At 38.4% G+C, this 19,374-nt stretch overlaps 2 protein-coding genes across 5 annotated transcripts; both read right to left on the bottom strand.

Annotated features, from left to right (window-relative positions):
- Window positions 1-154: 154 nt before the first annotated feature.
- On the bottom strand, window positions 155-10,955 carry wdr48b (WD repeat domain 48b). Of its 4 annotated transcripts, none has more exons than XM_007250702.4 (19): window positions 10,870-10,955; window positions 9,341-9,481; window positions 9,155-9,233; window positions 8,961-9,043; window positions 8,284-8,413; window positions 7,665-7,753; window positions 7,080-7,181; window positions 6,729-6,953; window positions 6,198-6,272; window positions 5,965-6,067; window positions 5,090-5,187; window positions 4,884-4,991; window positions 4,657-4,753; window positions 4,191-4,286; window positions 3,582-3,687; window positions 3,405-3,492; window positions 3,208-3,284; window positions 2,706-2,898; window positions 155-1,904 (listed from the first exon to the last, which is right to left on the bottom strand). In XM_007250702.4, the coding sequence occupies exons 1-19, from the start codon at window positions 10,915-10,917 to the stop codon at window positions 1,809-1,811; spliced, it is 2,034 nt and encodes a 677-aa protein (XP_007250764.1). In that variant the 5' UTR covers window positions 10,918-10,955; the 3' UTR covers window positions 155-1,808. The 4 variants fall into 4 exon arrangements, with proteins under 4 accessions (XP_007250764.1, XP_022533592.1, XP_022533593.1 ...); XM_022677871.2 differs by having other exon boundaries at window positions 10,828-10,924; XM_022677872.2 differs by having other exon boundaries at window positions 9,155-9,230; window positions 10,828-10,924.
- Window positions 10,956-11,454: 499 nt separating this feature from the next.
- On the bottom strand, window positions 11,455-16,643 carry LOC111194275 (uncharacterized). The gene is made up of 3 exons (XM_049482717.1): window positions 16,257-16,643; window positions 15,300-15,444; window positions 11,455-14,705 (listed from the first exon to the last, which is right to left on the bottom strand). The coding sequence occupies exons 1-3, from the start codon at window positions 16,314-16,316 to the stop codon at window positions 12,700-12,702; spliced, it is 2,211 nt and encodes a 736-aa protein (XP_049338674.1). The 5' UTR covers window positions 16,317-16,643; the 3' UTR covers window positions 11,455-12,699.
- Window positions 16,644-19,374: the final 2,731 nt, after the last annotated feature.

Below are 19,374 nucleotides of genomic sequence, written 5' to 3'. Positions count from 1 at the left end.
ACTGATTCTAAATCAAGGGCCTAGATTAAGACTTAATCCTGTGTTTGGGTCACTTCTTACTTACTACTATCCTTCTACTCCCAATATGAAATATAAAATACAATATTTAATTCAGTACAATCTTAATTTACAGATACTCATGTGCGTAAGAACAGATTTTGTACTTCTCTTTATTTAGATGAAGCTCCTTTCCACTGAGGCCGCCTCCAATCCCAGACACAGTCTCCTGCACAAATCCACCATAATCCAACAATCATTCATTAAAAAACAAATTATTAAACCAGCCACAAACATTCAGATCATTCAGTTGTGCATATTTGTGGCAATGGGACTGTTAGCTTCAATACATATTAATAAATGTTGACTTTCTATATCTGTGCATGATGCAAACACAAGGGGTGCCCCTTTTCTTCAAGATATAAAAATACCTTCCATAGAGTGGGTAATAACTTACGCCAAGCAGCCTACAAAATAAAAGTGGGTTATTTACAAATCAAGCCGCCAAAAAAAAAGTTCAGGTAAGTTCACATGTTGATAGCAATGTGTTAATAGAAGGGTACTTTAAAGGAATGGTTTGAGCAGCAAAAATTAATTGTTACATATTTTTCTCAGATTTAGCCTGATTTAGGGGATGTTTAATGCTGAGATTCTTTGATTTTGCCAAATTAAAAAAACTCTGGAATATAATCAAGAGGAAGATGGATGATCACAAGCCATCAAACCACCAAACTGAACTGCTTGAATTTCTGCACCAGGAGTAAAGCAGCATAAAGTTATCCAAAAGCAGTGTGTAAGACTGGTGGAGGAGAACATGATGCCAAGATGCATGAAAAAAACTGTGAATAAACTCCAGGATTATTCGACCAAATATTGATTTCTAAACTCTTAAAACTTTATGAATATGATCTTTTCTGTTATCTTTGCCTTATTTAAAGTCTGAAATCTCTGTATCTTTTTTTTATTTCAGCCATTTCTCATTTTCTGCAAATAAATGCGAATAAATGATAGCTCCAACACACCACTAACGTTTAAAAAATGGAATGGAAAAATGGAAATTGGGATGCTTTTTTTTCTGCCAAACCTTTCCTTTAAATAAATCAGCCATACAATCCTGCAACAGTAATGGAAATGGTTATGACTGTAGTCTGTATGATTGATGTGACGACCCAATCCAGGAGTTTAAACATCCTTTAACATCATCCTATAACACAGCCAGCATAAGAACCTGAAGGAGGAGACGATGATGGACATGGAGGAACACTGGAGTTCAAAGGGACAAGAGACAACGGACAGGTCTGCTTCATTCTCTGGAATGTATTAACACAAAAATTAAAATCTAAAAATCTCTGGACCCGAAGTCTCTGTGGAGCCTTCATTATATCATCCTCTAAAATCCCCAAAACTGGAAATCCTAAGCCTCATCAGTCACAACCTCAGAGGAGAAATGGAAACTTCCTCAAAAAGAACAAAATCTGCATAAAAAAAAGAGAAAAAAAAAAAAGGAAATACAATTAGAGTGTCCCAGATTAGTATACCGTACAAAGCGAATCATCTCAGCTCAACTCAGATTCAACTCAAAGCATTCAGTTCGAGTTGAGCACGGTCGGTCAGTCAGTCAGTCAGTCCTGTCTGTGTTTCCTATGACCCACAACACGAGGAGAGGAATGGTGCTGAGGGGAGAGCAGAAAACCTGTCCTCCGTGACGCTCCTGTGGACGCCAGGGCGAAGATGGGCTGAAGACGAATAAGGCGAGCTGGGAGGGAAATGGGAGGTTCACGTGATTCTCACGTCACACTCTGGCGCCGGTCTCACGTGGACTTCTGCCTGTAGTGAAGGGTCAGGTCTCCACCACTTTTCCAGATAAAATGCTTCACTGTCCTCAGATCCATGTTGGGATCCAAAACCTGGACGAGAAACACAAAAAAAAAATAAATAAATAAATAACTTAAATAACAGCCTGTTTTAGAATTACCCTTACAAAAAAAAAAAATAATAAATAATAATAATAATAATAATTTCAATAGCTGTAATTAATATCTGCAGTGACCTACAAGTAAGGTTATGTTCAGTGGGGGAAATAATGATATAATCCTCTGCTGTTTTTTTTTTTTTTTCTTTTTTTCTTTACCCCCTTAAAAGACAAACAGTCTTCAGTTTTTATGGTAGTTTTATTTTAACAGAGAGACATATTATATCAATAAAACATGGTTACCAACCAGCTGATTAGTCCACAAAAAAATAGTCCTGTTCCTTTAAAAGAGTACCGTATTTTTGGTACTATAAAGGCACACCATATTATAAGGCGCACAATCAATGAACATCTATTTTTATTGGTCTATTTTCATACATGAGGTGCAATGGATTAATAGATTTTAAGCGACACTAAAAAGGAACAAGGGTGTCGCCATGTTTCCCTTATAAGTCTTAAAACTAAATTCTTTCAAAGACAAACGAGTGCTGGATGTTAATCTACAAAGATTTTCCTCCTGAAAACTGTTTTTTTTTTTGGGTGAGTAAAGCGCTTACGATTATTTACAGTAAGCTTAGATTTCCAATATTTTAGCACAATTAGTAGCAGTGTTAGCTGGAGTTACCAGCGCTTAGCACTAGTAAATGCTGCCCGACAGAGCTGAGTGTTCCAGTAAGCGAGGGTAATATTAGCTAGCTTTTCATTCCACGTAGCTTTTTTAATAAGCAGTCCTGACCTGGTCCTGGCACAAGAGCTCGATCTTCTCCTCAGCCAGCATAGCCACGTCCTCCTCCTTCTCCTGCTCTCCAGGTTTCTCGTTGGTGGAGGAGCTGGTCGTCTGTGACTCGGTGTCCAGGTTGATGATCTTCTCGTAGACATGCTCCATCACCTTCCTCACCTGCAGCATGTCGCTGGCGGACAGGCGGTCCCTGAAGACAACAAAACGGAATTTAGTGTGAAACTGGTATGAAGCTTTTTGTGTGTTGTTTTTTTAAACTATTCACTGCTTCATAATGTAAACACACTGGGCTTTGTGTAGCTAAATCCCAAAACAGTACATCGTAGGGCTGATCTTCCAGACAATGATTAAGACAATCAACCAATCAGCTCTCCCTCCTGCCCCACCTCTAAACCCATACATCACCCAGTGCCCCTTCAGAACTAGTCCTTCAAATTTAAACTACTTCTATTGGCCCGATTTTTAAAAAATAAAAAACAAGGCCAGAAGTGTGGCTTACTTCTTGAGTGTTTTTGCCCCAGAGGACGAGTGAGGCTGGAGATAGAACGGGATCTTGTTGAATTTGGGCATGTTTTTCTGTAGCAGAAAAAAAAAAAAAAAAAATAGTAAGTCAGTACAATGTTACACAGTTACATCAGTGCTGTGCAAAGAATAAAAGCAACAGAATAAGCATGCATGAACGTCAGATCTACTTACATCTACAGTAATATCAATAACCCACTGTGGCACGGTTTCATTCAGCAACATTGACTCCGTTTCTCCTCCAGAGTCTCGACACAATAACCTACATAAGAGCAAAAACACAAAGAACAAGGAGAGTTACCACTTTCCAAATCCTCTTTAGTCCAAAATAGCTCAGATAACAATCCGTACCTGAACAATGTCCGTCCCCCTGCCTCCCCGAAGATCACCGGCGTGTGTGGAGGCACCTGGAAATAGCCATTGCCCTTCTGAAGCCTGCTCTCCTGCTCCCCATTTACTGCAGAAAAACATAAATGCACCAAAATTAACTTAAAAACCATCAACCTTTCACAGTAGTAGTAGTAGTAGTAACTTTAGACTATTTTCCTGGGATTTTATTTTATTATATTTTATTTTATATTATAGTATTTTATAGTATATTATTTTTTTATGTTTTATTTCCTGGTTATTTTAGGTACTTTGGGGTTAGGGAGTGCTCAGGTATCTGCTTTCAATCCAGTGAGCAATAAGAATTTCAACAGCATTCCCGGGTTAGTTTGAGTGAAAATAATAATAATAATAATAATAAATAGTAATACTAAATTATTAATAATAAATAATAGTAATAAATGCTTGAATAAAAGGGAAGTCTTCACCTCTTTATAAAAAGGTGTGAGTCAACCTGGTATGTCCAATTCGACATATACGATATATGTCATGTAATGTATATGACTTGATCCATTCTGTCCCATTCAGCCTGCCTCAGCTTTTTAAAGCATACTGTAAAAGCATTGGTCTTACCATGGTTAACCTCTCCCTCTTCTTCCTCCATGGGGTTGATATGTGTTCGAGGCCAGACCTCCAGCAAAGCCTGCAGCAGCAGACCACCTAGATTTACTGGGCACAAAAAGGAGAAAGCGCTTTCACCAGTCAGAGGAGAGTATATTGAACTGTAGTCTGCGTGTTTACCGTGATAAAGCAAGGTCTGTAGGACAAACGCTAGCTGATAGTTTCCTGGGTTACCGAAACACTCAGGGTTCCTCTGTCTATCGTTATCGGGCGGCATTTACATCCCGTTGGCGCTGTGGTTAGCAGCTAATGCTTGTTGCTTGTTCACTTATGCGCTTACCCCAGCTTCCCCATTAGTAGGAAAACATGGAGTCACCCTTGCTCACTTCAATGTAGGCATCCTAACTAGTGTTGCTTAATGCACCCTATAATATACGCTATATAAGGCTTTTAAAACAAATGAAAAAAAAAGACTTACGTTTTGGGTCTGAGCCGTCTGGGCTTGTGAAACCAGCATCTTTGGCAGACACCCAGGCAGCAAAGCAATCACTCTCATCTAAAGTGATGGTCAGCATCTACACACACATGATCAACAACAAAAACAACAACAATAAGCGTTTACTTATAACCTGATGTATTAACCTTCTTGTGCGTGATGGAGCACCAACAGCAACTCGCAATTCAACAGCTGCATTCAGCTCTCACCCCTGTTTTCAGGTCTACAGAGAACCAGTTTGGAACGTAGACCATCTTGAAGCGCTTCTTTATCTCCTCGTCAAATTCCACTTTGCCGAGGTCTTCCCCTTTACATGCCTGAAAACATATTCCACACCCAGACAGTTTAATCACCCCTAAAACAATCACCTTCACTGTAGTCACAGAAACTCACTTTATACATTATTATCACTCACTTTAAGAACATCCCAGTATGCCACGTTGTTGTTGGTGTCTTTGGTAAGGATGTGCCTCTTGTCATTGAGGATGTGACACTGAATTATGCTGGCGCCACCTGCAGGCAGTAAATAGGAATTAAGTTATTTCAGTAAATTACTTCAGTCACTGCAGTGTTTTCCCGGAAAATTTTACAGCCCTTTAAGCTTCCCTCTGCTGACAACTTTTATGGAGATGCAGATTTCATTTTCCAGCAGGACTTGGCACACTGCCCACACTGCCGAAAGTATCAACTGGTCTTATATAATATTCAAATTTTCTGAGACACTGATTTTTGGGTTTTTATTGGCTGTAAGCCATAATCATCAACAATAAAAGAAACAAATGCTTAAAAATAGATCACTCTGTGTGTAATAGATCTTCCTTATTTTTATCTGAATTACTGAAAGTTACAAAGTAACTTGTCAATGACATTCAAAATTTTAGTAGTAATTGAGTAGTAAATGGCAATAAAGGAACACAATCTTAATGTTTTTTGGAGCCGGATTAACTTTAGCTGGGCTAAATGTAATGAGCATGTAAAAGGAAAATTTCTCAATTATTGATTTATATCTTGTTATGTACTATTGGATTGTTAAACATGGCTAAACACTGGTTAGTTTGGCCTGTTGAAACAATTTACCACCATTTTTTGAAAACCTGGTCCACAAACGGCCGGTGAGGCTGAAGTTTTAATTCCAGTCAAGCAGGAGAATCAGCTTTTTGAAGACCTTTTCATTCAATGTTTTTCTTTATTTAATTATTTAATTTGTTGTCTACATTGTAGATTAATATTAAAGACATGACAATAATTACTTCCTCTTTTTGGTGATTTTAAGAGGAATACATGACTTACCTTTAATGGCGTGTTCAGGCTGAGTGCAGAGCGGCGTCAGAGGGGCGCTGCAGTCGTTATCGTAATCACCGGACGCTCTGAAGTTATGCATTCCCTTTAGAGACTGGTGATAAAACAGCGTTGCATGAGTCAGGCTTAATATTAATGCATTTAATACCTGTATGATTAGACTAAATACAGAAACTGTGGTTATTTATTTAGATGTTCTGTAGTTAGCGGACGGTTTTACCAACCCATTTGTTCACACAGGATTTAGTAGTCGACACCCAAATGGCAGGAGAGGGGTCTGCTGACCTGTCCAGCTCCATCTGAGCAAAGAAAAACTTGAATTAAAGAGTGGAGAGACACACAGTCCAAGCTGCTTGAGGTCTAGTGTGAAGTTTCCACCAATCAGTGATGGTCTGGATAAAGAGACATGTCATCTGCTGGTGTTGATCCACTGTGTTCCAAAATCTTACAGCACTTCATGCTTCACTCTGCTGACAACTTTTATCGAGATGAGGATTTCATTTTCCAGCAGGACTTGGCACACTGCCCACACTGCCAAAAGTACTAATTGGTCTTATATAAAATATTCTAATTTTCTGAGACACTGATTTTTGGGTTTTTATTGGCTGTAAACCAAAATGATCAACAATAAGAGAAATAAACGCTTAGAATAGATCACTCTATGTGTAATACATCTATATAATATATATAAGGTTCACATTTCAATACTATTTTATTTTTTTTAGATATTTAAATATAAAGGACACTGCACTCACTCTGAGAACAGGGGCTTTCTCCTCACAGATCAGCACGCGTATATCAGGGTTGCGCAGGTCAGTGCAGTAGATCTTGCGGTCCCGGCCGCCGGAGTAGATGTGTGTGAAAGCCTCGTTGGCCTGCAAGGCCCACACACCCTCGTCATGGACCCGGTACGTGGCGATACAGCGCTGCTGGCCCAGAGACCACAGCCGTATCGTACCATCCGAACTACCAGACAAACACTGAAAGTATAATATCCTTATTATTTACTATTCATTTACTACAGTTATACCTATTTTACATTGTAAATTTAATATTGAAGATTATATTAAAGCTATACAGAAACAGCAATGGTATTCTGTTCGTACCTGAGTGCCGTCTCTGTTTAATAATAGAGACTTCACGTTGTCTGTGTGGCCTTTCAGCTTCATTAACTTGGCACATGTCCGCGGATCCCAAACCCTCAAGACCTAACAAAAGAACAAAAAGCAAGCGTGTCATCAACAGATTAAGAACCTCTTAACCTCTTAACACCTATTATCCATATTTTTTTTCAGCTTCACAAATCATATAGCAGCATTCTGTAGTTCTATAATTACAGACCATAGTCCTGTATCTGTCTCTCTGCATTCTTTCACTCTGTTCTTCAATACTCAAAGCCCCACAGGAGAGAAAACCACCAAGCACTGCACTGATTAGCATGGTGGTGGTGTATGTGGTGTTGGTATGCATTGTAATGGTATACATTGGATCAGATACGGCAGTGCTGCTGGAGTTTTTAAACACCCCTTAAATAATAATAATAGCTGCTCTGTGGAGGTTTTCTCTCTGGTGGGGTTTGGATCATTATACAAGTATACAGAGAAACATGTGCAAGACTAAAGTCTGTAATTATAGAACTATTAATAAGGCAAAGATATAATATTAAAAAAAAAAAAAAGAATAACTTCAACCTTCTCTGTTGAGCCTGAGACGATGACGGTCCCCAGCTGGTTCATGGCCAGGCTGTAGATAGAGTCTTTATTCCCACTCAGAGAGGAAGCTGCCAAAAGTACAGATTATTCAGCACTGCAGCCTGAAGACTACTTAACTAAGAACACAGTGATCAATACCAGTATTAAGGGATTTATTAGATGTATAGCTGTTTGCACCATTAGGATGCAAAATAAACAAATTTTGCACTCTCTTTATTCCTGTCATGTGGAAATCATACACATGAAAACAACAACTGTACACAAATTAGATTTTAATTCTCTCTGAAATTATCTACGCAGTATCACAACAGATCTCCTTATTAAACCAGTCAAACCAGTCTCTAAAGCAGGGGTGTCCAAATTACGGCCCGCGAGGTATTTTAGGAATAAAATGAAAGTTGGCCTGCTATTTTTTTTGGTTATTAAATGATAGTAATCGAGAAAATTGATTATAAGTAGTATATTTTCTTATTTATTTTACTACCGAGTATGTGGTCCTTGGCTGCTCACGTATTTCTTCTGGCCCCCAACAAGAAAAGTTTGGACACCCCTGCTCCAAACATATTGATTAGATCATTTTTAAAGGCTCTTGACTCACTGGTGACGGTGTTATTGGAGGCAGTCAGAGCTGTTAGAGTATTTACATCCCACAGGAAGATCTGTCTGTCCAGCCCCGCAGACGCCACCAACTCCTTGTCTTTAGCATAAGCCAAAGCTTTGACGTAGTCCTAAAGCACAAAACACAGACAGCATGAAATAAATATTATATAATACAGCATATCAGGAGTTCTTAACCTTTGGCAACTGAACCCTCTTTGCTGTTTAAAACCAAATACAGCACAACCATCAATTTCACCACTTCCTGTCTCTGTACACGTAAATCCTTGTGTTAGGCCTATATTTTCTCAAACTCAGAGGAAAGCACAGCACTATCTAATCCTATGTTTGGTTTAGGCTTTCTTCACAATTATTTAAATGTAATCAATACCTGACATCTGTCTGAACAGTTTGCGTTTTGTTAGTTGCATGCGTGACAGAGCAATGCTTCACATTAAGTTTCACTTTAATCCAAGTCAGAATCTATGAATGCTATATAAAATTTTGGTCTACTGCTCGGTTTAGCACCAAAAAATTATCTGGAGCCTCTCTGGAAACAAAAATAAAAAGACAGATTTTTCGTCCATGGTCAGGTTTCTTTTTTTTGTTTGTTTTTAATCTAGGGAAGAAAGACGGTTAAGTAAAGATAGTTAGAGCGAGCTGAAACTCTACACTTACCTTGTGAGTTCTTAATGTTGACATACAGAACCCTTTATGTGCATTCCAGACTTTAACTGTAGTGTCTGACGAGGCTGATATCACTGAAAGGGAAAAAAGGATAAAAATAAAACTCAGTAAGCTGTAAATTGGGGGAAGTTTATAGAATTTATGAGCATCAGATGAGACATAACATTAAATTGGTCATGACTTACATGTCTTCCCATTACAGCAGAGAACTATATCATTCACCCAGTCAGTGTGATGTTCCATGGACGCTATGTAGGGATCCTGCTAAAGAAAAAAATACACATAAAATACTGCCCACCTCTGTCGTATTAGTGTTTGTACACTTGGGTGTGTGTGTGTGTGTGTGTGTGTGTGTATATAGAGTTTAGTACTTTGTGCTGATTGATGCTCCATATCCTGATAATGGAATCCCTGCCAGCAGTAAAGAGCCGGTTCAGGGCCGGATCCAGCTGAAGAGCGTTCACCCCATTCCTATTGTGCTTCTCCACCTCATCTCTGATTACATAAGAAACCTACATGCAGAGACACACAGACAGACAGAGTCTGAGAAAAAGCTGTTTTCGCATAATAACAAATTGGATATTTGATTTGCAGTTTGATCTGGTCATAAGGCAAAAAATAACTGTAATTCTGAGAAAACATTTATCGCATAAAAGCAACATTTTTCATCCTGAGAAAACAACATTTAATAAAAACCAACCCACTTTTCTTAAGATCATAACATGTTGTTCTTCTCTTTTTTCCACTTTTTAATTATTTATTATAATTTATATTGTTAATCATTTTCTCTGCTAAAATCTGAAAAAAAAGTCTTAGGTTTACAGTATTGAAATGCATAAATACCGATACCAGTGTCGGTATAGGGCCCGATATCATGCTAATGAAATGACTTAACATCAAATTATGCGTCCTACTAATTTCTCTCTTTTTTTTTTTTTTTTGCCCTTCAATGTCCCCACTTAGAAGGCTTACAACAAAACTCAAAATTAACAAACTGTTGTATTTCACAGCTTTAAACTTATAACAACATCATTACATAAAGCTTCTGACTGCTTAATTCTAAGTATGTATCGGCGAGGACAAAAATACAGATATTTAATTTTTTTCCTCCCACTTGGTTGGAAAAAATGGTATCAATCCATCCCTAATTACGATACGTTGAATCGTAACACCTTTATCATGATACATATCATATCGATGAGCTCCTGCCAATATAATAGCTATACTAATGACCTCATGGGAGGCTTATAGGTACCCACTTTAGCTTGTGGGCGGGGCCTGCTTTATTCTAATACACAGCCCTGCAGTTTAAAATGAATGAAACGCGTGTGTAGTTTATATTTGGAGTTAAACGACTATTAATCTCAGTAATCTCTTTTTTTTTTAGCTATGTAAATGTGGGCGGTGTTGCTAGGGGCGACCAGGTTTGTTACGAGTCCCCGCGGACACCACACCTGAGGCGCGTGAAGCTCCGCGTGCACCTTTAACCCCGGCAGCGCGCGGGCTCTGCTTTTAATGCGAGTTAAAGCGATTTTTCCACAGAACTGAAGAGAATAAATGATCTAAACAGCGGCCGGAGGACGGGTTTTAGCTCTGCTCTCCGCGGAGAGATACAGCAGGTCTGCGGACGAGCTGGTTAACGTGTTAAAGAGCGGATTTAAAGGTGAAACTGTTGTAATAAAGCGCTGTAATCCTGTGTTTTCGCTGTATTGTACTGTGGTGTTTATACTGCTGTATTATTCTGGTTGTGTGCAGGTTTATATAACAGGCTGCAGCTTTGCGGGGCTGGGGGTCTCACAGTCCCCCGGGACCCCCGGCTCAGCTCTCTCACAGCCCCCCGCTCTCCGCTCGCCCTCACCCGTCTCAGCAGCACCCAAACTCCGAACCCCGCCGGTGTTACCTGCACTTTCCTCCGGCCCGCAGCGTTCTGCCTGTGATGGGTCGCCATCTTTCATGTTGACAGTCGACCCGCTGACGTCAGGTCCGGAAAGCCAGATGTACGACTTCCGGCTGCTTCATTTATTTATTTTTTATTATCTGCAGACGGATTTAATGCGGCCTATTTGCGGAATAATTAAAGCATAACAGTTAATTTTTCTCTCCTTATACTTTTATCTTTACCTACTTAAGCTTACTTACTTAAAAAAAAATGTTTTTGCTAATTTTGTACTGTACTGTTTTGTACTTAATAAAAAATATATACTAACAATTGTTTTATAAAACTGCTTTACATGATAAAAATAGACTTTTACTAAGTGTGTATATATGAGCCTATATTTGTTGTTTGTTATAGCTGTATGTAATTTGATGTAATGCAAAAAAAATACCTTTGTGACATCATCGTCATTTGAGTTTTACATAAAATTTTCATTGCTGATTAAAGTGAATAAATTGTACTGATGCAATTTTTTTTTGCATTGTTTTGCAAATATCTTTTAATGGAACAAAAAATCACTTTATGGAGCACAGTATGTAGAACAGAAGATATTTATTGAGACAGAACATAAGTTAATCAGCAGCAGCAGATAAAGGCTGAACCAACAATATATAAAAAGAACTTACACAATCAATAATACTGGTTAGTGTATTCCATACACATTTTATATGATTAATTTAATCAGCAGTGTAAAAACTGTGTAGAGGAGTACAATGTATTGGTTTTCTAAACATACAAACAAAAATACTTCTTTTAGGCAAACAACCAGTAACACAAATTTTATAATAACACAATAACAGTGTTTTCACTTTCTCGCCTTTTCAATTGCACATATTGGAGGTTAACAGTTAAACTGAGGCTGAAACTTATTAACATTAACATACTTTTTTTGCTGACAGAAAAATAGTTGGCCATTAGTTTCTATAGATTTCGATCACTCACTCTGTTGAGGTGTTTAATCCAGGTTCAGAAAGTACAAATCCACCCCAGGATTTTATTAAAACTGTCTGGATAACTTTGTGTATAACTGAGCTGCTGCAGAGCTGCCCAATTGAGCTGCAACTAAAACAAAACCCTGGAATGGAGATTACACCCTGGACTTGGATTACCCACTTATAGTGACCCAGGGGCTCTTTTTAGTGCATGTGTGCCCAATAGTGTTCCTGAAGTTCTACCACCTAGAAGAGTTCAGATACAACATAAATCTATTAAAATAAGCTTTTAATACTAAGATGACCCTGACCTGTATCCTGTATCAGGTGTGTTGGATTAGATTGATGGTAAATTTTGATGGGAGGGAAATTTCCAGGACCTGGTTTAAACGCCCTGTTTTAGTGCCTTTATGTTATATGTGGAGTGTTTTTGAACCTCAAAAACTCAATATAACTTATGAACTAAAGAATGTTTCTTTCAAAAAATAAATCTAAAGGTTTCATTACATCCACTGAGGCATACTGAAGGTTCTTTGAACTTCAAAAATTCAATTCACAAAAACGATTGCAAAATATCCATTCAAAAGAAAATGTGGACAGTCTGCGGTCCCTACAGACCAGTTTGACCACTATATAATGGAAACATGGTACTTTTATAGCAGTGATTCTCAATCCTGGTACTGGAGTATAACTAGAATCTGACTGGCTTTCAAGTATTAATAAAGGCAAACACCAAATAAGGGGGAAATCATCCACTGTTGGATAAGAGAATACCTTCAAATATTGACCTGAGGTAAGAAGGAGGCAAGAATCAAGAACTGAACATGGAACACTTTAAACTGCCTCCTCTGGGTCATCAACATTACTTGGGTTTTTGAAGGATCTTGTCAGGAACAGAGCTAGATCCCATCCTTTGATGTACCTTTTTTTGCGACTCCAATCCAGTTGGGCGCATACCTTCAGGGCAGCAAGATTTGGACACCTTGGCCTTCTGTGGGACAACAGCCTGCTGGTGTGTCTTTCCTTGCTGAGTAGATGATGCGTTTGTTGGTGAAGATCTCATCAAATGATCTGGCTTGCATTCACTGACACATCTTGGTCCTGACCAAAGAGCCTTCTGATGCTCTACGCCTGAGTCTGGGAAGGTTTCGGAAGTAGGAGCCTGATTAGAGGGCGTGTGGTGGATTGAGAACTTTGGTAAGTATTGGCTAGACTTTGCGGAATGAGAGGGACTGACTGAAGGGAAAGCAAGTTTAGTTTGTTTAGTTTGAGGTCCTTTCCTTACAGTCTGAGTGGATGAGGAGGGAACAGGAGATGAGACATTGCCAAAGCTCAGTGTTATTGAGGTTTGCTCTTTGAACTTTGCAGAATGTGAAGAAGGAGATCCTGAAGTTTTATCTGTGAAGAAATTACTATTATGGGACAAGCTGGAGGAGGCCTTTTGCAGTTTTCTCTGGTTCTGCTTCAAATTCTCATGCACGGTTTGGCTGGTGTGCTCCTCTTTGTTTGTTTTCTTCAAGATTGGCTTCAATTTCTCTGTCTTAACCTTCTGTTTGCTCGCATTGAGCAGAGGTGAGGATGTTGTAGATGCCATCGTAATAGAGCCAGTGTTGCATACCTGGGTTTTCTGTACATTATGCTGCTTTAGTTCCATTGACAGAATGTAGGAAGAGACCTTTGGACGTTTACCCTGGTCCAGCTTCAAATTCGCATGCACGGTTTGACTGGGGTGCTTCTCTTTAGTGGCATTCTTCAAGCTTGGTTTTAGCTTCTCTGTTTTAATCTTCTGTTTGCTCGCTTTGAGCAGTGGGATGGATGTTTTTGATTCCATCATAACAGAGCTAGTGTTGCATACCTGGGACTTCTGTTGGTTACGCTGCTTCAATCCCAATGTTGTAACGTTGGAAGAGGCCTTTTGCAGTTTACTTTGATTCGCCTTTAAATCCGGATGCACAGTTTGGCTGATGTGCTCCTCTTTGGTTGTCTTCTTCAAGGTGGGCTTTACCATCTCAGTCTTAGTCTTCTGTTTGCCAGCACTGGGCACTGGTATGGATGTTGAAGTTCCCAATTCCATTGTTAATGAAGACAATGAATGGGAGGCAACTGGTTGAGATTCAGAGATGGGTGTCTTCTCAGTATTTTTCCAGGTCAAGCCTCTGTTCTTGTGTTCCATAGTTTCTTCTTTGTCCTTGCTATCTTTAAGCGAATTCTTTGCAACAAGAGTATTCATCCAGTAAGGTGCTCCAACTTTCTTCTTTGAGTATTGTGAACAATGTGGTGGTGAGGAGGACATAGAGGAGGAAGAGGAGTTACATTCAGAGGAAGAAGGGTAATAAGAAGAGGAAGAGCCATTAGAAAGGTACAAGGTGTAAAAGGGTGAGGAACAATTAATGGGAGAGGAGAGAGGATCTGATGGAGATGGCGAGGGAAGACTGGAAGATGGATCAGAGTAGAATCTTGTAAAGGATAAGGGAGACGAAGAAGTGCTACCAGGAGACACCGATATTCTGGAATCCTTCTGATCTCTCTTCTGACCATTGGATGAAGCTGACCATTGGATGAAGGGGAAGGCAGCTTCTTGTTGAACCTCAGGATTATTTGTTTCTGGCTGACTGGATGGGGAAAGAATGTGATTTGAGTTGAGGCCGCCCGAAGTTGGGCTGATTGCAGACCCTCCTAGGTTGGTGGTGCACCAGTGCTCCTTCCTCCATTTACACTTTAAACAGGACTGACATAGAAAAGAGCCGTTTATGTCCTGTTCCCATGAACAAGAGAAATCAGTGCTGCACTGTGCACAGACGAGTGGATCTTTGGGAGGAGAGTACGGCTCCACAGCAGATGTAGGAGACTTGTTGTTCTTCTTTTTTGCTGAATGTTATAAACAGATGGCAATGAATGAGAGACAATTATTTATGACAAAATTTGCAAATGACTATATAGATTTAACTTAGCAACCAATGTGACTATCAGGAGCATCCTTTCATTTCTATCAATAAAATCTTTAAGCTGTAAAATTAAACATTATGTGAAAAAATATATTATATTACAGTGACATTTCCTGCACAAGTTTCCCATCTTGGACTTGGGAGTAGACCGCAGCGAGTTTGGAAGCTATCTGAACCCAGATCTACTTGGGAGCTTGTGTGACGATTGCGTAATTTCATGAGTTAACAATAATTAACACCTAATGGAAATTGAATAGGACAGTAGCAAGGGAACTCTCAACTCTGTGGAGTGAGTATACCCTGCAAGGATAATAAACGGCTGCTGGTTTGGACGAGCTTTACCTTGGAACGTCATGAACACCAAAAGTTCCTCGCTGCTAAAGTATTTTTCTTCAATTAAAATAACTAAAAGAAGAAATACCATAACGCCACAATTTACAAAACACCTTTTCCAAGCTTCATCTATCAATATAATCAATAATATTACTCTTCAGTTTACTGAACAAGATATTCATACCCTTTCCTTTTCGTCTTTTGGGCACATTGTACTCGAATTTGTCCAACAGCTCTAAGCGGAACTGAACCACTTCTTCCAAACCCAACAGAGACAGAAACTCCTTATTCATTGAAGGAATGAAGCTCAGCACTGCTGTTGGATCAATCTGTTAAACAAGTGAGAGAAAAGAGAAACAGCAAAATAAAAAAAGATAGATAGAAATAGAAATGCTCCAGAATTACTGAAAATCGAATATTTTTGCACAATACTATTTCCTGTCCCATGACATGTGGGACAAGTGTAGGAACTTTCAGGTAAGCCATGTACTTTGGTGTAACTTACAGTTTTGAGAACAGTTTGTCTTAAGTGTTTTAAGAATATATTTTTTATATATAATTGTGATTTTTTGAAACATAAAACTATAATACTAGTGAAAAGTTTGGACACACCTTATTCAATGTATTTTTTTTTTTATTTATACATTGTAGCTAGGGTAAATGTTACTGTAGCTTAGTTTATTAAATATGTTAAATGTGACAACACTTTTATTAGTAAATAAAGATTGTGAGTGTTACATTCTAATATTCACAGTGTCGATTTAACTGATAAACTTGCTATATATAACCAATCATTAATAATTAGCTAGTTGAGCTAAGCTAGGTTAACTTTAGGTTAACTAAGCTAGCTCAATTAGACTCAATCTAACAAAAACAATTTAATAATGTGCCTTTATCATTAAAACAGACAATTAAAACAGAAAAAACGAGCAAAACGTACAGAACATTACACAAAAATACACAATTAATTATTATTACTAATTACAAAGGGATTAAAAGTAAGTTTGTAGCTATATGTGTTGCTGCTCGAGGCTAACCATAGCTAGTTAAGTTAGTTAAGCTAGTTAATAATTGGGTTATTATCCCCTAAACTTAATTTTTTATTATATTTATTTTACTTTAGAATGTGGACAACACTTACCTCCACTTTTGCCTCGTTTTGGCGGCGAAAATAGTTTAAAATCAACTTATTCTCGACCATGTTTACTCGTGTTAAAGTCTTAAACCAGGTAGTTTAGCTTATCTTAGCTTAGCTTAGTTAATGGAAATGCTAACAGAAGTAGCCATGTTCCAAACGAGACTTAACCAACCAGCCGAGCATCCACAGCCCGAAACACACTGCAGACATTCAGCACAGATAAACCTTATAAAAGTTATAAAACAGCTGTAGCTACACACTATCCAGAAGATGGCAGTAAAGCACTGAACTATGGCTATTCTACTTATTTCAGTATTTTTACCTCTCTACAACTTAATGGCAGAGAAATTAACTCTAAAGCTGAAATTAGCCTCTCTTTGGATGTTTCCATTCCACCTTAAATAATAAAGCAGATTGCAGGTGATGGCGTTTAACTAATCCACCCTTTAAGGTGGAATTAATTGAAATCATAATTAGATAGGCAGACAGACAGACAGACAGACATAGATAGATAGATAGATAGATAGATAGATAGATAGATAGATAGATAGATAGATAGATAGATAGATAGATAGATAGATAGATAGATAGATAGATAGATAGATAGATAGATAGATAGATAGATGTCAAGGAATGTTAAAATTAAGGTTGTTTTAAGGTTATCTTTCCATCATCAACTCAGCAAATGTTATAGATAGATAGAGACAATAATTAACATAATGATAATATGATAAAATAAAGTGAATACACTTTGAGAACTATTGTTTTTGGCTGTTCTTTGATTGCAATCACTAGTCATGAACTAGTCCTTGCATAGAATTACTAGTTCATCTAAAAAAAAAAATAGAATATCATTGAAAAGTTACTTTATTTTAGTAAAGTATATTATATAGATGTATTACACACAGAAAGATCTATTTTATGTGTTTATTTCTTTCATTGTTGATCATTATGGATTACAGCCAATAAAAACCCAAAAGTCAATATCTTAAAAAAAAATTAATATTATATAAGACCAATTGGTACTTTTGGCAGTGTGGGCAGTGTGCCAAGTCCTGCTGGAAAATGAAATCTGCATCTTTATAAAAGTTGTCAGCAGAGGGAAGCATGAAGTGCTGTAAGATTTTGGACTAACCATCGCTGAGGGAAGAGAGAAGAGACACACAGTCCAAGTTGATTGAGGTCTAGTGTGAAGTTTCTACCAATCAGTAATGGTTTGGAGAGTCATATGATCTGTCAATCAGTGTCACTGTAGTGCTGAGAATAAACGACCCACCAGGACTACAGTCTGTAATTATTTTAGGACTACAAAGTGCTCGTATATGATCAGTGTAGCTGAAAAAAAACATTGGATAATAGGTATAGAAACAAATAGGTGGTCATAATATTCTGACTGGATGAATTCAGTGCTTACTTAACACTGCCCACCAGTGGGGAGAATCAGACTGAGCAGTGAAGGCCACTGTAGGTCTTTCCTAATAATGCAGTTGATGGAGCTTCTGGATACAAACCCTGCTGACATTTATTATCTCCCCATTTCACCACCGGAAAGGCAGATCTGTGTTTTAAAACCTGTCGTAAAGTAGTGAAGGAGCACCGCACAGTTTTCCACTCCTTTAACAGTTTTATGGATCTTTAAAAGTCTATCTATTCTCCCACCCACTGATCTCCATTCTCAAGCCTCTTCCCCCCCAGGCTAGCTTCTGTCAGGTGTCTTCCAGCCAAGTATTTCCTCTGACAGCTCGCACTGTAAAAACATGTTCCCAGCCTCCACATCTGCATTGTCTGCTCACTACTCTCGTAAGCAAAGGATTCACTCTAGGACTGAGAATCACAGGGTATCTCACAATATATCTAACAATATTATCACGACTATAACTCACAATAACAATGATATCACTGTGATGCTGTGGTTCTGCGGTTCTGCAATACTTAATATACAGCTCTGGAAAAAAATAAGAGACTTAAAAACGATGAGTTTCTTTTGAATTTGATCTAATTGAAAACCACTGGAATATAATCAAGAGGAAGAAGGATGATCAAAAACCATCAAAGCAAGCTAAACTTGGCATAAAGTTATCCAAAGCAGTGTGTAAGACTGGTGGAGGAGAACATGCCAAGATGGATGAAAAAAACTGTGATTAAAAACCAGGGTTGTTCTACCAAATATTGAGTTTTAAACTCTTAAAACGTAACGAATATGAACTTGTTTTCTTTGCATTATTTGACAATATTTTATTTGGAATTTGGGAGAAATGTTGTCTGTAGTTTATAGAATAAAACAAGACAGTTCTCTATGATAATTCACAGCATCCCCTGTGACTGAAGCAGATACAATACTCCTAAATAAGAAAATACCAGGAATTATGGATTTATTTATTCTCTTTATTTTCTTTGCCAGGGACTGAACTTGCGACTACTTGATATTAGGGCAGAGTCCTGCTCTCTCTAGGTGGGTCGATGGTGGTCTCTCTACACATCACTCTAAATGGAGATGTCGATCAGCACAAGGCATCTGTGAGCTGATGTATCGAAACCGAGTCACTGTGCTTTCCTCCGCACTGTGATGCTATTCGGCAATGATAGCAAAGGCGTGATTGGCTTCACAGATGTCGGAGAAGGTGTTGAGATGTTGAGATATTACTTGTGATGGGGGATATACAACTGGCTAGCAGCTAAATGGTTGGAACAATTGGCCACATTAATTAGGAGAAAAACAAGACTAATGGCCTGTAGCGTGTATGTAGCAGATTTCCATCCAAGTGTTTATTCCACTGCAGAGGCAATAATAGCTCTGCCCCTCTGAGTTATTGGTTTCTTGTATCATGAGCTGTGTCTGTGATTGTGGGCTTTATAGGAGGTCAAGTGGAGGGGTCGCCGCTGTGTTGTTGTGAATCTGCAGACTGCACCTTTGAAGAATTAGCTCTGCGCTGTATTCTCATTTTATTTGGGCTGCGCTTCTTTTATATTTCTGCTTTAAAGCTTACCTCAGTCAAAGAGTTTCGAAACAGCAGGCACTCTGGAGATGAACCAGCCAGTAAAAGGTTTTGTTGTTTTGTGAAAAGCTCTGGAAAAGCTGATGCAACACAACTTTGTGATGCTTGAAGATGATTGCAACAAA

The sequence above is a fragment of the Astyanax mexicanus genome, chromosome 8 (assembly GCF_023375975.1).
Source record: "Astyanax mexicanus isolate ESR-SI-001 chromosome 8, AstMex3_surface, whole genome shotgun sequence".
NCBI lineage: Eukaryota > Metazoa > Chordata > Actinopteri > Characiformes > Acestrorhamphidae > Astyanax > Astyanax mexicanus.
The sequence above is the reverse complement of the archived record's forward strand: the minus strand, read 5'-3'. Positions and strand labels throughout refer to the sequence as shown.